Below are 18,741 nucleotides of genomic sequence, written 5' to 3'. Positions count from 1 at the left end.
CTCTTTAAGAATGGAGGCGTAAACAGTATGCTCTAGAATACACCCTGTCATCCAGGCGTAAATCATATGCGGATTTTCTCAATTTTGTTCCAAATTTTTAATATTGATATTTTAAGATTATTATAATTAATTGAATGTGATTAATAAAATTATCTTTATCCGTCTAAGTAGAATTTTAGTGGACATTTTATTCGACAGAATAATGATTTGTATCTCATGTTTGGTAGTGGTCTCCCCTTGACATGGTAGGCGGCGCTATTTAAGCAACAACGATTTATGAATGAAATGTCGACAAACTAAACGTAAAAATACAAACTAAACTAGTAAAATGTCGATAAAAATTAGTGGAACACAGACGACCGATATTTTTAAAGATGAGAAATCGGGAAAGCTGAGAGAGGTTGGAAATCAGGCAGCTTGGTCACTATCCTCTTGTAAACCAGGTAGATCAAAATGGAACATTTCAATTTCATATCGTAGTACATAATTAATAATTAAAATATTACATAATAATATAATATAATATAAATAGGATCTGCGATGGCTCAGGGAGTCAGTAAGGCCCTGGCTCGCTAACCACGAAGTCTTGGATTCGCTCTAGATGTTGGCCGAGAAAGTTACCGAGAAATTCACCTTGTCCTAGAGTAGGATATAAATATTTACTTGCCTGTTGTAGTGTTCTCTAGGATCATTGTACTCTCTACTAAAATGATGATGTTTAATTTCAAATTTGAACTTTAGACGAGTGGAATCAAAGTTCATGACCTCAAAATTGACCTAACCATGGCCATAAATGTACTTTCTGTCAACCAGTCAAAATACTCACTAATTCTCATTAGTTTGACAATCAAGTCTAATAGTTTTTAAATATACAGTATGTCAGATCCACTTTTCTTAAAGGAGCTAAGTCACTAATATTTGGGACCTAGAAATTGACACAAATGGGTCGAAACGCATACAATAATGTAATATGAATGTATATATATTGATTTACATTCAATCGTTTCTGTTTTTACTGTAATTTCTAATCAGTTAGGTTCGGCGAAATAAGCCAGTATTCTCAATCGAATTTCAATCTCTAGCAACTGGTTATTCCAGTCTAGGCCGATAGTATTTATTGGGCATGCTGTCCAGATAAGAATATAGCATCACCGTTTGACATAACTTGTGGAATATTCCTAGCCTTGTTTTTCGAGTCCCTTATTACAAATAGCGCTGAAACGCATTATGGTACACGATTTGTGTACCAATTGTAAAATGTTTATTTTGTCTTTAAATATTGGATATCAGAAGGCCATCTTTTCCCGTTAAGATCACAACATCAATGTTGATTTAAACCGACAAATAAATTGTGTTTTCAATGTCAAAGATTTTGGATGATATTGAGTTAGAAACTTAGCTTCTTTAACCTGTTGTTTTTTGTCGGCTTTAGCTGATTGATGTTTAATCTAGCCGATTGGTAAAACAATAAACCGGCATGGAATCATAAATCAATCTACTTTCGGATAAATTACAACAGGTTAATTATTACTTAATCATGCCTTGACGGGAATCGACCATGTGGTTCATAATCCGAGTAATTAGCACATTCAATGGAAATTTTGATAATCCAGTAAAAAAAACAAGCTTGCTGATTTAAATAACACGTTCAGTAAGCTGCCTTTGTGAAAATAAGACGTGGCGAAAGAAGACAATCTCGTCTTCAACGCTCTGTATTGATTCCAGGTACCGGTAGATATTAAAATAATAACTGGATCATACATTGATGGAATCCCTGACCAGTTGTTACATGTAGGTAAATTTAAATCTTCAAATCCCCTGATGGAACATCGTATACACTGAAAAAATATATATTTTCCCTGACAGAATCTCCAATGCCAAATTCCGATGACACGTAACAATTTTATTTTTTTTTTATTTTGCAGGTTTTGGTGTTGAACAGTTACGAGATGAAGGTCATGATACGTACTGGCAATCAGACGGCCCCCAACCACACCTCGCTAATATCCAGTTCCGTCGTAAAACAACCATCTACGATATCTGTTTCTTCGCTAATTATAAAGCTGATGAAAGTTATACACCGAACAAGTAAGTTATTATACACTCCACATGGATTGTAAAGTTCTACACCTAACAAATGGGCTTTAGATCATAAGGTCTGTCATATGGTTTTCGATTCCTCGATTGTAAGTGACAGTGGGTAGGAACATCACCTGTCCAACTTGGGGGTTTTCTCCAGGTCAGCCCCACTTCTAAAGACATCTACGTGCAAGTGAAGTATTGAAATAAAATTGAACCATATATGTTAGTCCCAAAATGATCATGTTTGTGTCGAGTGGACGTTAAATTACATTTCTCTCTCTCATTTTATTGCCCATAATTTTATTTTCTATTTTCAGAATTTCTATACGAGCTGGAAACCATTTTAATGATTTAATAGAAATCGAGCAACTAGAGATGACGGAGCCAGTTGGCTGGATGTCCATACCTTTAAAAGACTCGTATGACCAGCCAATTAGAACATTTATGATACAAGTAGCTATACTTTCGAATCATCAGAATGGACGAGACACCCATGTTCGACGAATTAAAATCCGTTCACCAACTCAATCGTTTAATCTGTCCACCACAGGTTTACAGAACTTCACTAGTAAAGAATTACAGATGTATTCAGTTGTTCGTTGATTATGGCTGTTGAGTTGTGTTAAAACTAGAAGTGTGTACTTTATGACATCTCTCCCGTCATCAGGAACGGTGGATGTGAATCGTGATATTAAACACATAAAAATCAGACACGTTTTTAGAGAAGGATTATTTGAGTTAATGGAAAAGACACAAATTATTGAATAAAATTGTACCATATGTTAGTCCCGAAATAACCTCTCTTTTACAAATTTCAACACAGCCAACAGGGAGTCTACATGTATGGGTTACTAAAAACAATGTCTCTTCAACTATAAATCAGGGTATTTATTGAAAGTTGGGTGGTTTAGTAGCTTAATGTGTGCACATTAGATCATAAGGTGTGTCATTTAGTCAAGTGGCAAGCAGTAGGGTTGGGTGGTTTAGTAGCTTAATGTGTGCACATTAGATCATAAGGTGTGTCATTGAGTCAAGTGGCAAGCAGTACCTTAAGGGTTTTCTCTTGATCCTCCAGTTTCCTCCCACGCGCAAGCAGATTAATCAAATGACCTGGTTTGTGTTGAGTGGACATTAAACCCCATTTCTGTATCTTTTTATTTGAAGTTATATTGATTTATATTCACATGTCATCACCATTCCATAATGTTCATCTGATTTGAATACAGTTACATGTACTGTATATGTCTATGAACTTGGATCGCCAAACTATAAATGTTCATTATCTTACTTACATTATCATACAATGTGTGGGTACCATTCTCTACTAATTAGCTAATTCCTCAAATTTTTCCTGTAAATGACTGGGGGGGGGGGGGGTAGTCGAATGTTTTAACGTGTTCATATTAAATTGTGGTTTCAATTCCCGGCTTGTACGTGACAATGAGAAGGGTCACCTGTCCATCCAACCTTGTGGGTTGTCACCAGGTCCTCCAGTTTCCTCCCACAGCTAAAGACCCCTACACGCAAGCGGATTATAAGAATAAAATTGAACCGTATGTTAGTCCCGAAATGACCTTGTATGTGTCAGGTAGAATCTCTGTATATGACTATAATAGTCAGTGCAGGAGAATCGCACCGGACACAACTCCTGAAGACAAAACTGCAGACAAGATACACAAGCATCGACTGCCTGTAAAATCCCTTGTCTGTTAAGATACATTCAAAACGGGGGCCATTGGTGGCCGACTCACAACAAGGGAGAAAATCAACGAAAACAGGAATAGTTTGTGTTAAGAACTGTCATATGTTGACAGGATATCTCAATATTACCACACGGAAGAAAATGGTTTATAACCAATCAGTTAAAGATGCATTATGTAAGATTTAGAGCTGGCCGTTCTTGTTATAATAGTTTAAATATTGATAAGGAAAATTAATATATTGAAAATTTCATTCAATTTCTGGTACTTTATTCTGGGTGAAGTTTGAAGATGTAGCCTAGATTGTTTATTATCCATTTTATCGTAAAATTTTAAAATCTCGTGGGTGTTCAAATCCATTTAGATAATTATAGGCATGTCATGTGAATAAATGTCTAAATAATAGTATACATATATGATTTGAAGCTAAAAGAAAGAACGGCAAATCAACAGATTTAGCTCTTACATAATACATCTTTAATAGAAATGTGGCAAAACGCTAAGACTTTATTTTTTTTTATAAAAATATATTTTTAAAAATGTCTGACAAATAATAACAACAAAATACAATTAATTTAAGTTTAAAAACAATACATCTCTGATGCATGATTGGTTCGTATTCATTATTAAAACATCATTCAGTTTACAATCAAAACACAAACCCCCAAACGAAAAACCAAGGTCCCGTGTACACATTGGCGTGCACGTAAAAGATCCATTGGCAGTTGGAATTCGATATAAGAGTAGGCCGTAGCTCCGCTGCCCGGGCAAAATTTCCCTCATGGCATATGCCTGTCTTCATTAGCCCAGTTTAGGAGCAGAACAGTAGGACGTTAAACCCCATTTCATTTCACAAACCCCCAAAAGAAATGAAATGGAGTTTAACATTCTATGTTCTGCTCTAACTGGGCTAATAAAGACGAGCATACGCCATGCGATGTGCTATGAGGGAAATTTTGCCAAGGGATCCTTTAGGTGCACGCCAATGTATAAACAGGACCTTGGTTTTTCATACCATCCAAACAACTAGACAGCTGTCTTTGTCCCTGCACACACAAGGGGAAACCATGTCTGAAAATCCTGATGATTACGGGCAATGTAGGAATCGAACACGCGGCCTCCAGACTAGCGAGCCAGCGTCTTATCCACCCTGGCTCCTAAAACCCCCAAAATGGGAAAAGTCTCTAAAATGATTGAATCCTAAAATTGACTATTAAAGGATATTAAAGGTCACAACCATTAGATTTCTTTTCTTCAAGATCTTGATTAAAAACAAAATAGCATTTGAATCATATAAGGGGGGTTGGATGGCTGAATGGTTAGCACGTGCGTGCTGTATCATACAGTCTATCATTGAGTCAACTGGCGTGGTTTCAATTCCCCGGTTATACGTGACAAGGACAAGGGTCGCATGTTCAGGATGTTTTGTTTAATATTTCAAAACCTAAATTATTTGGAATCAAAAGCTTTAGAAACGTACAACCAAGTACTTTTGACTCTTAAATTAGTCTTTTATCCGAAGAGAATCAAATTACCGGTAATTGGTGTGGCCAATATCTATACACAAATATCGATCTAGGCCATAGAAATATTACAAATTGATGTGGCCAATAACAAACCACCAATATACATACACAAATATCGATCTAGACCATAGAAATATTGCAAAAAGAAAAGGCCATGAGGTTCAATTAAAATGTAGTTAAGGAGAGGCGGGAATGCCTTTTTCTGAATTCCCTGAAAAAATGTTATATAGAATAAAGAAATCTTAAAAACAAGCATTATGAGTGCCAATCTGATTAAAATACAGATCTATATTTCCTTTCGTTTCGTTTTTTTTTACTTTCGATGGTCTACACTACATGAAGATCTGACCGGTTGTGCTGGTTTAACCCACAGTTCCTTGTATCAAACGCCAAGAACTTGCCATAACAGACAGTTTCATTGGCAAATCTCTCACGTCAACCAGAACACGTGTTATATAACAACTCTTCCAAATCCTAGTGTTGCAAAGAGAGGTAAAACGAAATTTTGAACTATAAAAAACGAAACGAAATAATATCTCATCAGATTGTATGAGTGGAATTAAGAAGAGTGGATTGAACCATGGCAGTGGTAATATACAGATCCTTCATATGTATTCATATTTATACAAAACGGAGATCAGAAATTGAGATTAATATTTTGAGTAATAAATTCAGTTAAAGGTGCATTATGTAAGATTAAGATAAAGAACTGACCATTCTTGCTATAATAGATCAAAAATCGAAAATGAGAAATGATTATTGATAATTTTAGCAAAATTACTTTATTCTGAGCCAAGTTATGAGTTTTAGAAGATAGTCTCTAATGTCAAGTACCATTGCTACAATAATAAACAAAGTCTTGATTATCCATTTTTAAATTAAATTATTAAATGAGGATCGTTTTCAATCTATTAAAAATCACGACCATTTATGTAACATTAGAAGAAAGAGAAGCAATAAACAAATTTAGCTCTTACATAATGCCCCTTTAAGCAAAACTTAAGTTTTCAATATAAATTCCATTTTTTTTTCTTTCCTTTTGATGTGTTTAAAAGTTAATCACTTTTTTCAAGTTATTGTCACTTGTTTTATTTTATATTTTTTCTATGAAATATATCGATTGTCGTTTCATGACAGGGTCGAAGGTCAAAATCACAGAAACCAACAGCAAACTTGTCCACACCTTTATATATGTCTAAACCCCGTCCAATTTTAATCACCCAGCCGGTATTTAACCTGAAATATATAAAAATATATATATTAAAAGGCGTATGGTTCTAATCTTTGGAACCCTAAAATAGAAATGAAATGAAGTGAGATGTTCAGCTCGGGCTGGGCTAATGAAGACGAGCTTATGCCATACAGTGTGATATGAGGGAAATTTTGCCCGGACAGCGGCACTACGGCCTACTCTTATATCTAATTCCAACAGTCAAGGGATCTTTTACGTGCACGCCAATGTATACATGGGACCTCAGTTTTTCGTCCCATCTGAATGACTAGACAGCTGTCCTTGTCAGGCCCTCTGTCCTCTTTAAAATAGAAGAACATGGGTCTAAAAGCACATATTAAGGGGAGGCACTGCTCGACATATATGAATTTTAAAATAACTGGCTTCTAATAATGCTATCAACTTGAAATTTTCAGGAATTGTTCACATCGACAAAATAGGCTAATCGGCAGTTTTGGGGGAATCTGCTTTACTGGTTACCATGGAAACAAAAAAAATCATTTTTACTGCTTAAAAAAAATCGTTCTCTGAAAGTATCAAAGGTAGAAGCCTGGAACTTTTTTTAAAATGTTCCTAGGACATTTCTCTGTGCAATTATCAATATGGTGTTGTTATTGTGTCCTTACATGTCATTCTATTCAACAAAACAAAAATTATGAAAAATGTTTTCAATGAGAGATTTCAAATGCCAATTTACTACACTAAAAATTCATTTAGAGTACTGAAAATCCTTATTTGCATGGAACTAACATTACTTAAGTATGTGTGTAAGTCTCAGACATATCTGTTGTAAACTTTTCAAGAACGATTTTTTGTAAGGTTGTCGACTGTTGATATTTTACTTTTTGAGAAATTAAGACATAAAGAGGTAAAACAGCAAAATTTGAATTGCAAGAGTGTTCAAAAGTGCATTTTTTCTATCATAAACCACTTTATATGTATTTTCTTTAATTACAAGTGAAATAAAAATGAATGAACATCACAAATATGCAAATATAAAAAATCGATAATTTGAGTCAAAATTGACATTTGTCGACCCTTGCCTCCCCTTAATGTAATATGAATGTATGTAAAGTGGTTTATATTCAATTGTTGAAACAATATTATAATTTCTAATCAATTATGTTCGGTGAAATATGTGAACAGTCCAAATTGAACATCAGTCCTTTATGCCTGCTTCATCCATTCTACATTTTTTTTAGTATTATTTTGTCATTTGTGAATCAGTCATAACTAATTGTAGGATGAGTTTTTCTTTGTTCATTAAAAATGGCAACCGAAACCATAGAATACACGACTCATGTACCGATTTTAACATGTTCATTATGTCTTAAACATTGGATATTAGGATCCCATATTTTGTCAAGGCACGTTCACATCAATATTGATTGAAATGGACCACTATTGAATTTTAATTTGTGTTTTTAATTTTAATTTCATGGAAAAATTGAGTTACAGGTTTAGCTCCTTTTATATCTTTTAATAAACTGCAAAAACCTTGCTGGATTTTTATAATACAGCCAGAAACCTGAAAGAGAACTCACTAAATCTTCTGAGAGAAGAAGTGATGACTTGTTGGGAATGTTTGTTAATAGACAGAAATATATTGAAATGGGGTTTAACATCCTACTTTTCTGCACTGACTGGGTTTATGAAGTCCGGTTGAGTTTAGTCACAGCTCTACGAATCCGGAAAACTGAAGGGATTGAATTGTAGTAATCGCTGGACACAGAATTGTAGTAACCCTGTCACAGTTCTGTCCGTCCCAATTTCAGATGTGTTGTGAGCAGAATCGTGACATAATTAAATGAATCAACGTTAGAGATAGTATTATATTCAGTTTGCCTAGTCTTCTTGTCTGATAAACTTGCTCAACTGACTTCTTTCCGGGATTCAGTATGGTATCCCCTCGACAGTGGTACATGACGAGGGGCCTCGCAAGGACTTAAATGAAATGGGGTTTAATGTCCTACTGTTCTGCTCTGAACTAGGCTAATGAAGACAGGCATATGCCATACAGTCAGCTATGAGGGAAATTTTGCCTGGACAGCGGCACTACAGCGTACTCTTATATCAAATTCCAAATGTCAAGGGATCTTTTACATGCACGCCAATGTGTACACAGGACCTTGGTTTTTCATGCCATGTGAATGACTAGACAGCTGTCCTTATCAGGCCCTCTGTCCTGCATAACTGACAAGGGGAAATTACGCTGGAAAATCTGGATGAACTTTCTTGACCAATGCAGGGATCAATCAGACTCTTACCCAGTTAGCAACCGTGCCCCCCCCCACCCCTCGCAAGGACAGTGTCTAGTTAAAAGGTAAGGATTAGAAAGAACCGGTAGACCCAAAATGTCCCTCTTAGCCCTCTGCATGGTATTATTTATCAGCCCCCATGATCTACATGGATGACAGGCATTATGATCAAAAAACATGTTAAACCACTCCGCAACCCATCCCCAGGACCAAATTGACAACAGCTTTATAACCTTATTTCTCTGTCATGTAAAGTAGAAGAATACTGGATATCTAAGTCTATATTATGTTTCTGTAGTCCCTGTTTTACATGTCCTAATTTTTGATGTTGTTGATCTTGAGCTTGTGGATGCTATAAAATAAAATGTTTTAGTGTAAGGAAAGAAAACTCAGTGACATGAAACTATTGGCATTATTCACCTTTTGTTCTAACATAAATACAGTAAAAGACCGTTTCTTAAATATGATTATAACGCTATCTGATTAAAACACAGATCCAATTTCGTTTCGTTTTTATAGTCAAAATTTCGATTTTACTTGTCTTTACTACACTTGGATCTGGAAGCGTTGTTATTTAACTCGTGTTCTGATTGAAATGAGGGGTCAGCCAATCAAATGGTCTGTCGAATCGAGCGTTTGACCTTTTTTCCGCATAACTGGGGGTAGACATTAGCGGCAATAGAAATCAAAACAAAGCAAAAGTAGATAAAAAAATACATGGCGGTTGCTAATTGGTTAATCGAATGACTGACGTAATCGGGTCAAATGTCGCTTGCTTGATACCTGACGTCATAGAACGTGAACTCCCACTATAACTTGTTAGATCTACATGTAGTGTAGGCCATAGAAAGTATAAAAAACGAAACGAAATATAGATCTATATTTTAATTAGATTGGATTATAACGCAGTACTGACTTCTTTATTCCCGACGGGACGGGGGGTCTATCTATATTGACAATACCACAATCGGATTAAAATACAGATCTATATTTTGTTTCGTTCTTTTACACTTCCGATGGCCTACACTACATGAATATCTGACCGGTTGTAGCGATAGGTCGCATCAGAGGTCATACAAGCAGCTTTTGACCCTATGACATCAGACATTTGATTAATCAATCAGCATAGCACTGATGTTACTAGTGGATTACCCACAGTTCCGTGCAAAACACGTCTAAAGTTCGCCGTAACAGACCGTTTCATTAGCTATTCCCTCACATCATTCAGAACACGTCAATGATAACAACTCTTACAGATCCTAGTGTAGTAAAGACAAGTAAAACGAAATATTGAACCGAAATAGGATCAGATTGATAATACCAAACAGCTGGACCTCCCGGTTTAACTAGACTTTATTATGACAAAGGGAGAAGATGACCCTCCCTATCTTCTCACAACAACAAATCTTAACTCTATGTTTTATATATATATATGTCTTTACCTTTTATTTTATAATTCCTTCATATGAAAATAATCTTAACTAAATTAACCTGGGCCCTGTTTCTCGAAATTTTAACAAAAGATAAAATCCAATTTTAGGAGATACTCCAATTTTGATTGACTAAGCACTAAAATCAATCTAATATTATCCAATCAAATTACTAAAATTTGGATTTTATCTTAGTTAAAATTTCGTGAAACAGGCCCCTGGGTGTTAAATTTGTAATAAACAACAAATGAACAAAGGTTAATTAGTGATAAAACAGGAACCCACCTCTTCCTTACTCGTCAACAATTTTATTTCTTTCACAGGACATTTTAACTTCACAATCAATTCACAAAGTCTTAATAAATTATAAACCTGCAATAAACATAAATAAATTAGAACATATTGAAATATTTCACTCAAATTACTGAATTCTGAGTGAAGATATAAGAGTTTGAAGATTTGACAAGAAATAGCCAATTGTCATGTATCAACATTAATCGATTATATGGCGTGGATGGTCCAATCCATTCAATATGTCTGCCATCTGATGTTCTAGAGGGTTGATTATAGGCTTGTCATGTGAATAAATGTCGAAATAATAGTTTATATAACATTTGAGGCCATAAAAACAACCTGCCTAAATTAAACATGCATTATGCACGATCTATATCTGCCTATTGCAGGTATTTCTTTAGACCTGAATTGTTATCTAAATTATTAATTAGACATTAATTAACCTATCCAGACCATAATCAACTCTAGATGGCATCGCCAGCCTGTGATCTTTAGTGGATTATGAGCCGATTTACTGCATAACTTTCCTTCACGATTTAACGATTAAATGGATAATTGAGACTACGCTGTTTATCGTACTGACTTTAGTAATGATGATCAGGGCTAGCCGGAAATTTCAACCACTTAGTTCTCGGTTCATAGTGGATCAATTTGAATGAAATTTTCAGCAAATTGCCATTACATTATCTAGTTTTTAACTATTATAGTGAGAACTGCCAACCCGTTATCGAATCTCCCATGATGTATCTTTAAAATGCCTGAATGATTAATACAAAAATTTAACAATAAAATGGATGTCATGTTTTTCCAGTACCATTGCTATGCTAATAAACATTCAACGCTACATCTTCTAACACTCAGAACTTCCAATAAAGTAGTTTGAATGAAATTTTTAATATATTCATTTTTCATTATCTAGTTTTTAACTATTATAGCAGTCAGCTCTTTATCTAAACCTCACATAATGTATCTTTAATATTTTGATGTTTTACGTACCTGATGTGTTGATCTAATGTAAGGATCTTCTATTTCTACACACGTAACTCGTTCATCCAAAAATCGTGAGAATAATTTCTCGTAACTATTCCCCAGCGATCCACTGTCTATGTGAATCTGTTCATGATATTTACCATCTATAAACAGATAATTCAAACAGATTTTACACTTGAGGGACTCATATACAATTGTTATTCACAACGGTTAGGCCTATTTTAGTTAGGCCTATGTTAGTTAGGCCTATATTGGTTAGGCCTATGTTAGTTAGGCCTATGTTAGCTATGGGGGTTGGATGGCTGAATGGTTAGCACGAGCGTGCTGTATCAAACGGTCGGTCATTAAGTCAATTGGCGGGGTTTCGATTCCCCGGTTGTATGTGACAAGGAGTACAGTCGTCTGTCCAACCTAGTGGGTTTTCTCCGGGTCCTTCGGTTTCCTCCCACTGCTAAAAACCCCAACGCGCAAGCGAAATATTGAAATAAAATTGAACCATGTGTTAGTCCCGAAATGACCTAGTTGTGTCAAGTGGATGTTAGAACTATATTATGTCTATTGCAAAGGAGAGAACGAGAGGGAAACGGTTTAAAATATGGTTCCATTTTATTTCAATAATTAGCTTGCGCGAATGGTTAATGCGTGCGCATTGGATCACAAGATCTGTCATTGAGTCAAGTGGTGTGGTTTAGATTCCCCGCTTGTACATGACAAGGAGTAGGGTTTTCTCCGGGTCCTTCGGTTTCCTCCCACTGCTAAACCCCTACGTGCAAGCAAATTATTGAAATAAAATTGAACCATATGTTAGTCCCGAAATGACCTAGTATGTGTCGAGTGAATGTTAAACCCCATCTCTCTCTTACGTGTACACTGGACTTTGTTTTTGTTTTTTTGTCAGATTGAAACCCAACACCTGTTCATCAATAGGGGAAAGTAACTTTTGTTAAATTTAAATCAGAGTTAAAAACACACTTATTTAAATATTACTGCAAACTGTGATGTTACATTTGTAAAATGCTGAGAAATATCACCGGATATAATGAAGCGCTATAGAAGATGAAGATGATGATGATGATGATGATGATGATGATGAATAATAATAATAATAATAATAATAATAATAATAATAATAAAATAATAATAATAATAAAATAATAATAATAATAATAAAATCCACAATCATTGTGTAACAGGTTGTTCATATATATATACTCTTCAAAAAAAAGTAAGGGATATTGAAATGCAACTACCTATGCAGGTTGTGATATGATAAATAGTCATGGACACTTGACATGCTTTGAGAGTATGTTCACAGATGAAGAACTTATCGCCCGAACAGAACCACTGAGCTGCATGTGCGACACGCAATAGCCCCATACACGTGGGAGGGGTTCATTGTCAAATTTGACACTTCAAGGAAGGGTTGATGAAAACTGCCGCTTGCTGGTTTATCCTATCCATGTTTGCTTTCCTATCGGTTCTTGCATAAGATTTACTGTTTAGCTTATCTTTGCTTTAGTGTGTTACGTTTAAGATCGGGAGACGTGTTCGTCGACGTCAACGTCAACCGACAACACTGCAAGAATTGGCCGTGGCACTGCAAGAGGAGTGGGTCAGATTGGCCCAAATCGTGATTGGACAGTTGATTAGGAGCATGCCACGACGAAATCCTGAAATTTTCACTTTTGACAGTGTATCTCTTTGCGAGTGAAATGGGTCCGTCAGATAAGCCGCCCATATGAACTGTTTATGTTCATGTGTAGGCAATTGGCCTGTTATTAACATACACTGTTTACCTCTAATAAAAACAGCAGTGCATTTCCGCAGTTTTGTATTGTTTCTGAATATCCCCTACTTTTTTTGAAGAGTATATATTTGAGACCTGTGGTAGCAAAAACAGAAAAAAATATCGCGTAGCCCTATAGAAGATTGAATATACCTTCTTTCTCCTGTTGAACATGTATCTTCAATTCTTCAGCTCTTGCCATATATTCCTGTATTTTATTACGAAATTTTTCTTTCTTAGATTCATCTTTTGTTCCTGAAAAATATGCATAACTGATGATTATCCATTCTTGAAGTTCCATTAGACAGTAAATAGTAGTGTGCTTTTAGCAGTTTTAAAGTAGCTAAGTCTCTAACTCAATATCATCCAAAATCTTCAACATTGAAAACACGATTTATTTGTCAAATTAAATCAACATTGATGTTGTGATCTTACCAGAAAAAGATGGGCTTTTGATATCCAATATGTAAGACAAAATAAACATTTTACCATTGGTACACGAATTGTGTACCATAATGCGCTGAAGCCCCAGTTGTAACATGAGACTCGAGGGACGAGGCTAGACACATTGCACCAAATCAAACGGCGTATGTAGACTGGAATAACCAGACGCTAGAAATTTGCACTTGATTGAGACTGCTGGCTTATTTTGCCGAACATAGCTGATTTGAAATTGGAGTAAAAACGGAAATCATTGAATGTAAATCAGTTTATATACATTCATATTACAGTATTATATGCGGTGCGACCCACTTTTGTCAATTTCTAGATCCCAAAAAGTAGCGATTTAGCTCCTTTAATTCATTAAAATTTAACTAGTATAATAAAGACAGAAAATCACCAATTTTTAATAAAAAAGGGAATAGTACGTTTTCCAAGGAGGGGTGGGGGTCAGGTAGGGTGTCTTTTTGAACAGCAGGAAATGAAAATAGGACAACTTGATATCCTCCGAAAATTGTCCCAATCTGGTTCAAATTCAAAATCAACAAGAAATTAAATATTGAAATGAAACGGAATTCGAATTCCAACTGTCAATAGTTCTTCAGGACAGTGTGTTTCCCGGGCCCTCCGTCCTGCACCAATAACAAGTTGGATCCATGCTGGAAAATCCTGAAAATTTTATAGGCCAACATCGGGAGCAAACTCGAGACATCCTAGTTAACGAGACTGTGTCTTACTAAGACGCTGCGGCTCCTAAAATTACCTTTCAAAACTTCTAATAATAATTGTAGGCCTTCTTGATAACATGTCACGGCTTCATCGAATCGTTTGTTTGTGTCTAATTCTACCGCTCTTCTCAACAGACTGATAGCAGACGTCTCGATACCAGCTAATTTATTCACATCAGACGACATCGTAATACATTGGATAATAAAATCTTGAACTGTTGAAATAAAATAATAAAACATGGCAGACCTGATGCAAAAATAAGAAACTATGACGCCTGATCAACATTTCAAATAAGTTTGCAGTTTGAATCACAGAAAGAGAGAGAGAGAAATGGGGTTTAATGTCCATTTGACACAAACTATGTCATTTCGGGACTAACACATGGTTGAATTTTATTTCAATAATTCACTTGCACATAGGGGTCTTTAGCAGTGGGAGGAAACTGGAGGACCCAGAGAAAACCCATGAGGTTGGACAGGCAACCCTACTCTTTGTCACGTACGACCGGGTCGAATTGAAACCCCACCAGTCGACTCAATGACAGACCGCATGATACAGCGCGCACATGCTAACCATTCGGCCATCCAACCCCCCAGATTTAATCAGAATTGAAATGGAATGGTGTTTACCGAACCACTAGACACTGTTCCTTGTCAGGCCCTCCATCCCCCACCACTAACAAGGGGAAACCACGCTGGTAAAATCCTGAGAAACTTTATCTGCCAACACTGAGAGTGAGCCCCGGGCAGCATCTTACTGTCGCTGATAAGCCACTGCGGGTCCAATCAGAGAGAGAGAGAGAGAGAGAGAGAGAGAGATTAACGTCCACTCGACACAAACTTTGTCATTTCGGGACTAAATGGTACAATTTTATTTCAATAATTCGTTTCATGTAGGGGTCTTTAGCAGTGGGGGGGGGGGGTGAACCGGAGGACCCAGAGAAAACGCACATGGACAGGCGCCCGACTCCTTGTCACGTAGAACCTGGAAATCGAGATAACACCAGTTGAATCAATTCAATGACAGGCCTTATTCTGATACATGCAGCGCACACCGTGGCACACGCTACCAATCGTTATCAGAGAGCTCAGCATTGATGTTTCCTACACTGCCGTTCATAAACATGTAGGCCTGTTCATAAACTTTAACATTTTTACTGTAATTGTTACATAATCTTTGACTTTGTAAGTTTGTTTACGTTTGATGAGTGACATAAACCGAATGTTTTCAATAAGTCAGTGACCTCATTCAAATTCGTGAAATTGAAATAAATCATTCACACATAATACCATCCTAGAGCCTGGCTTGATTCTTTGAACTGTAATAAATTCAGATAATTACCGATAATATTACTGTAATATCAGCCTAAATCAAATTAACAATTTTAGTTTGAGGACGCCGCCATTTAACTGTAGTCTTGCGCTCCAAGTCTCTTTTTTAGTAAGAATAAACAGAGTAAAAGAGAAAATTATCTCTGACACAGAGTTCTGCCATTAATTGTTGGAGTACGTTGTAGGCGTGTCAGTATCGTTATTGGTGCTTATTATTCAGGCTGTGTTTTAAGAAATGTTAGCACTATCTGCTACAGTGGTCTTTGTGTATTGCCTAGAAAAACAATCAGAAGATTTGAAACCTCTGTAAGTATTAGTGTAGTCATTTCGAGGGACCCTTCTACATGTATTTCTATAATGCAAGAAAAGATAATTTTGTCCAGGTACAGCTTCATCTACATGTATAGTATTAGCAGGACCAATTTCTACATCCCACTGAGTTGATGCTTGATTCAGTTTCTATCAAAATTAATCAAGTCTCTCTGATGCGGGGGGGGGTTAACGAATGGGGATGGCCGAATGGTTAGCATGTGCTCGCTGTATCATATATAAGGCCTGTCATTGAGTCAACTGGCATGATTTCGAATCCCTGGTTGTACGTGACAAGGAGAAGGGTCACCTGTCCAACCATGTGGGTCTTTTCCAGGTCCTCCGGTTTCCTCCCACTGCTAAAGACCCCTACGTGCAAGCGAATTATTGAAATAAAAGTAAACCATATGTTGATCCCAAAATGACCTAGTCTGTGTGCTATATGAGTGTTCGGTGTGCTATATGAGTGTACAGTGTGATATATGGTCGCACGGTGTGCTATAATGAGTGCATGGTGTGCTATATGAGTGCATGGTGTGCTATATGAGTGCATGGTGTGCTATATGAGTGCATGGTGTGCTATATGAGTGTGCAGTGTGCTATATGAGTGTGTGGTGTGCTATATGAGTGTGTGGTGTGCTATATGAGTGTACAGTGTGATATATGAGTGCACAGTGTGCTATAATGAGTGCATGGTGTGCTATAATGAGTGCACGGTGTGCTATGAGTGCATGGTGTGCTATATGAGTGTGCAGTGTGCTATATGAGTGTGTGGTGTGCTATATGAGTGTACAGTGTACTATATGAGTATGAGTGTACATTATGCTATATAAGTGCATGGTGTGCTATATGAGTGTACAGTGTACTATATGTGTACAGTGTGCTATACGAGTGTACGGTGTGCTATATGAGTGTACGGTGTGCTATATGAGTGTACGGTGTACAGTTTGCTATATGAGTGAGTGTACAGTGTTCTATATGAGTGCTGTATGCTATTTGAGTGTACCATGTGCTATATGAGTGTACAGTTTACTATGTGAGTGTACAGTGTGCTATCGCATGTACGGTGTGCTATATGAGTGTACAGTGTGCTATATGAGGGAAATGTTCACCTGACAGCAGTGCCAGTCTACTTCTAGTCCCATATCAAATTACACCCAACTGTAAAGGGTTCTTTTACTTTAGTACCGAGTCGAGTCTCAAGTCTTCACAAAGCCTGAGCCCCTTCAAATCGTGCCCATTCACCAATGAGTTGGCAATTCATGGCAAAGCGAATAAAGTAAGTTAGTGTTATGCCCCCTTGCCACGACTCGAGTCACTCCTAAGCTCTTTCAAATCGCGAGTTGTCACGACTGCCAATTCTGAGTCTAGTCTCAATAAATTTTTCAAGTCACGTCGCAAGTCAGATCATTGATGCAACTTAGAATCACGGGACTTGAGTTCCCACCTCTGCGAATAGACACTGTACTTGCCATGCCCTTTGTCCTGCACCACTGACAACAGAAAACTAGGTTGGAAAATCGTGGGGAACTTTCCCGACTAACCCATAAATAACAATGTACTTATGTACGGGATCGACAATGGGACCCCAGTGGGGTATGGGCTCTCCACAACGAATGTCCGTTGTGTAAATTGCAGGGAATGAAGGCTTGATCTCCGGAGTTCTGAATGGATGGAGCCCATATCAAGTTGCCCACCTGTTACCAGACTATCGCGTGTAGGGAGGGGCCCTCCTGAACATTCTATCACAGCACATCACATAGGAAAGCATAACTAGTCCAGGCAAGATAGAAAAGTGCGGGCAGTTGCTGCAATAGAAATGCCGATCACGGTTTATGGTCGGTTTAGACGTATATTATGACCCAAAAAAAGTCCCAGTCCGAAACCTGTGCCCAAATGGGTCAAATTGGCCAAAATCCAAAATGGCCACCGCTTTTGGCTTGTAAATTCCAATTTCCACCCAATTATCACAATATGATCGAGTTTGGTATCAAAATATACGTTTTCGGGGTAACTGAATCCATTTCCATACACAGTTTTGTGATAAGTGTTACCGCTGGGTCAATATTAGGGGTTATTCAAGATGGTGGTCAGTTGTGGCGGGAAAATTCAAATTTTACATAAGGATCAAGTTTGGTGTCAAAATATATGTTTTCGAGGTAGCTGAATCTATTTTTGTACATATTTTAGTGATTAAGTGATTCCCTGTGTCAATATAGGAGAAATTCTAATTTGGGATTTAGATCTCCGATTAGGGATTGCAGATTAATGATACTCCTACCTTAGACCTAATACAATGACTTTCATCTAGTATCAACTAAATTTCATTTGCAGTGTCTTCCACTTCACTGCGGTAGCGGCATAGGGGTATGTCGACTGGGGTCACTCTCAGGTCACTGCGGAAGCTGGTCGTGCCCTTTGAAATACGTGGCACAAAATAATTCAGATGTTCAGACACAGATGGATACAGTATCACCTGTTTGTCAGATATGCAGTGAACCATTTAATAATGAACAACCCATAGTTATTGGTCAATGTTTTAAGGTTAATGAAGTGGAGGAGTCTGTATCAAGGTCTAAAGGGTCCGCGGTGCCAAAATTCATTTTTGCGGACCGTTGTCTTTCACATGGTCTG

General features: G+C 37.0%; 2 protein-coding genes across 2 annotated transcripts; one reads left to right on the top strand and one right to left on the bottom strand.

Annotated features, from left to right (window-relative positions):
- The first annotated feature begins 254 nt into the window (after positions 1 to 254).
- Positions 255 to 2,867, top strand: LOC126829424 (anaphase-promoting complex subunit 10). Its single transcript, XM_050559332.2, has 3 exons — positions 255 to 443; positions 1,926 to 2,088; positions 2,400 to 2,867. Exons 1-3 carry the CDS (start codon positions 329 to 331, stop codon positions 2,683 to 2,685), a joined length of 564 nt encoding a protein of 187 aa, XP_050415289.1. The 5' UTR covers positions 255 to 328; the 3' UTR covers positions 2,686 to 2,867.
- Positions 2,868 to 5,604: 2,737 nt separating this feature from the next.
- Positions 5,605 to 15,894, bottom strand: LOC126829422 (MIT domain-containing protein 1). Its single transcript, XM_050559329.1, has 7 exons — positions 15,809 to 15,894; positions 14,502 to 14,681; positions 13,451 to 13,552; positions 11,518 to 11,654; positions 10,513 to 10,599; positions 9,031 to 9,149; positions 5,605 to 6,544 (listed from the first exon to the last, which is right to left on the bottom strand). The coding sequence occupies exons 2-7, from the start codon at positions 14,650 to 14,652 to the stop codon at positions 6,397 to 6,399; spliced, it is 744 nt and encodes a 247-aa protein (XP_050415286.1). The 5' UTR covers positions 14,653 to 14,681; positions 15,809 to 15,894; the 3' UTR covers positions 5,605 to 6,396.
- Between the last annotated feature and the right edge of the window lie 2,847 nt (positions 15,895 to 18,741).

The sequence above is a fragment of the Patella vulgata genome, chromosome 8, assembly GCF_932274485.2.
Source record: "Patella vulgata chromosome 8, xgPatVulg1.2, whole genome shotgun sequence".
NCBI lineage: Eukaryota > Metazoa > Mollusca > Gastropoda > Patellidae > Patella > Patella vulgata.
The sequence above is the reverse complement of the archived record's forward strand: the minus strand, read 5'-3'. Positions and strand labels throughout refer to the sequence as shown.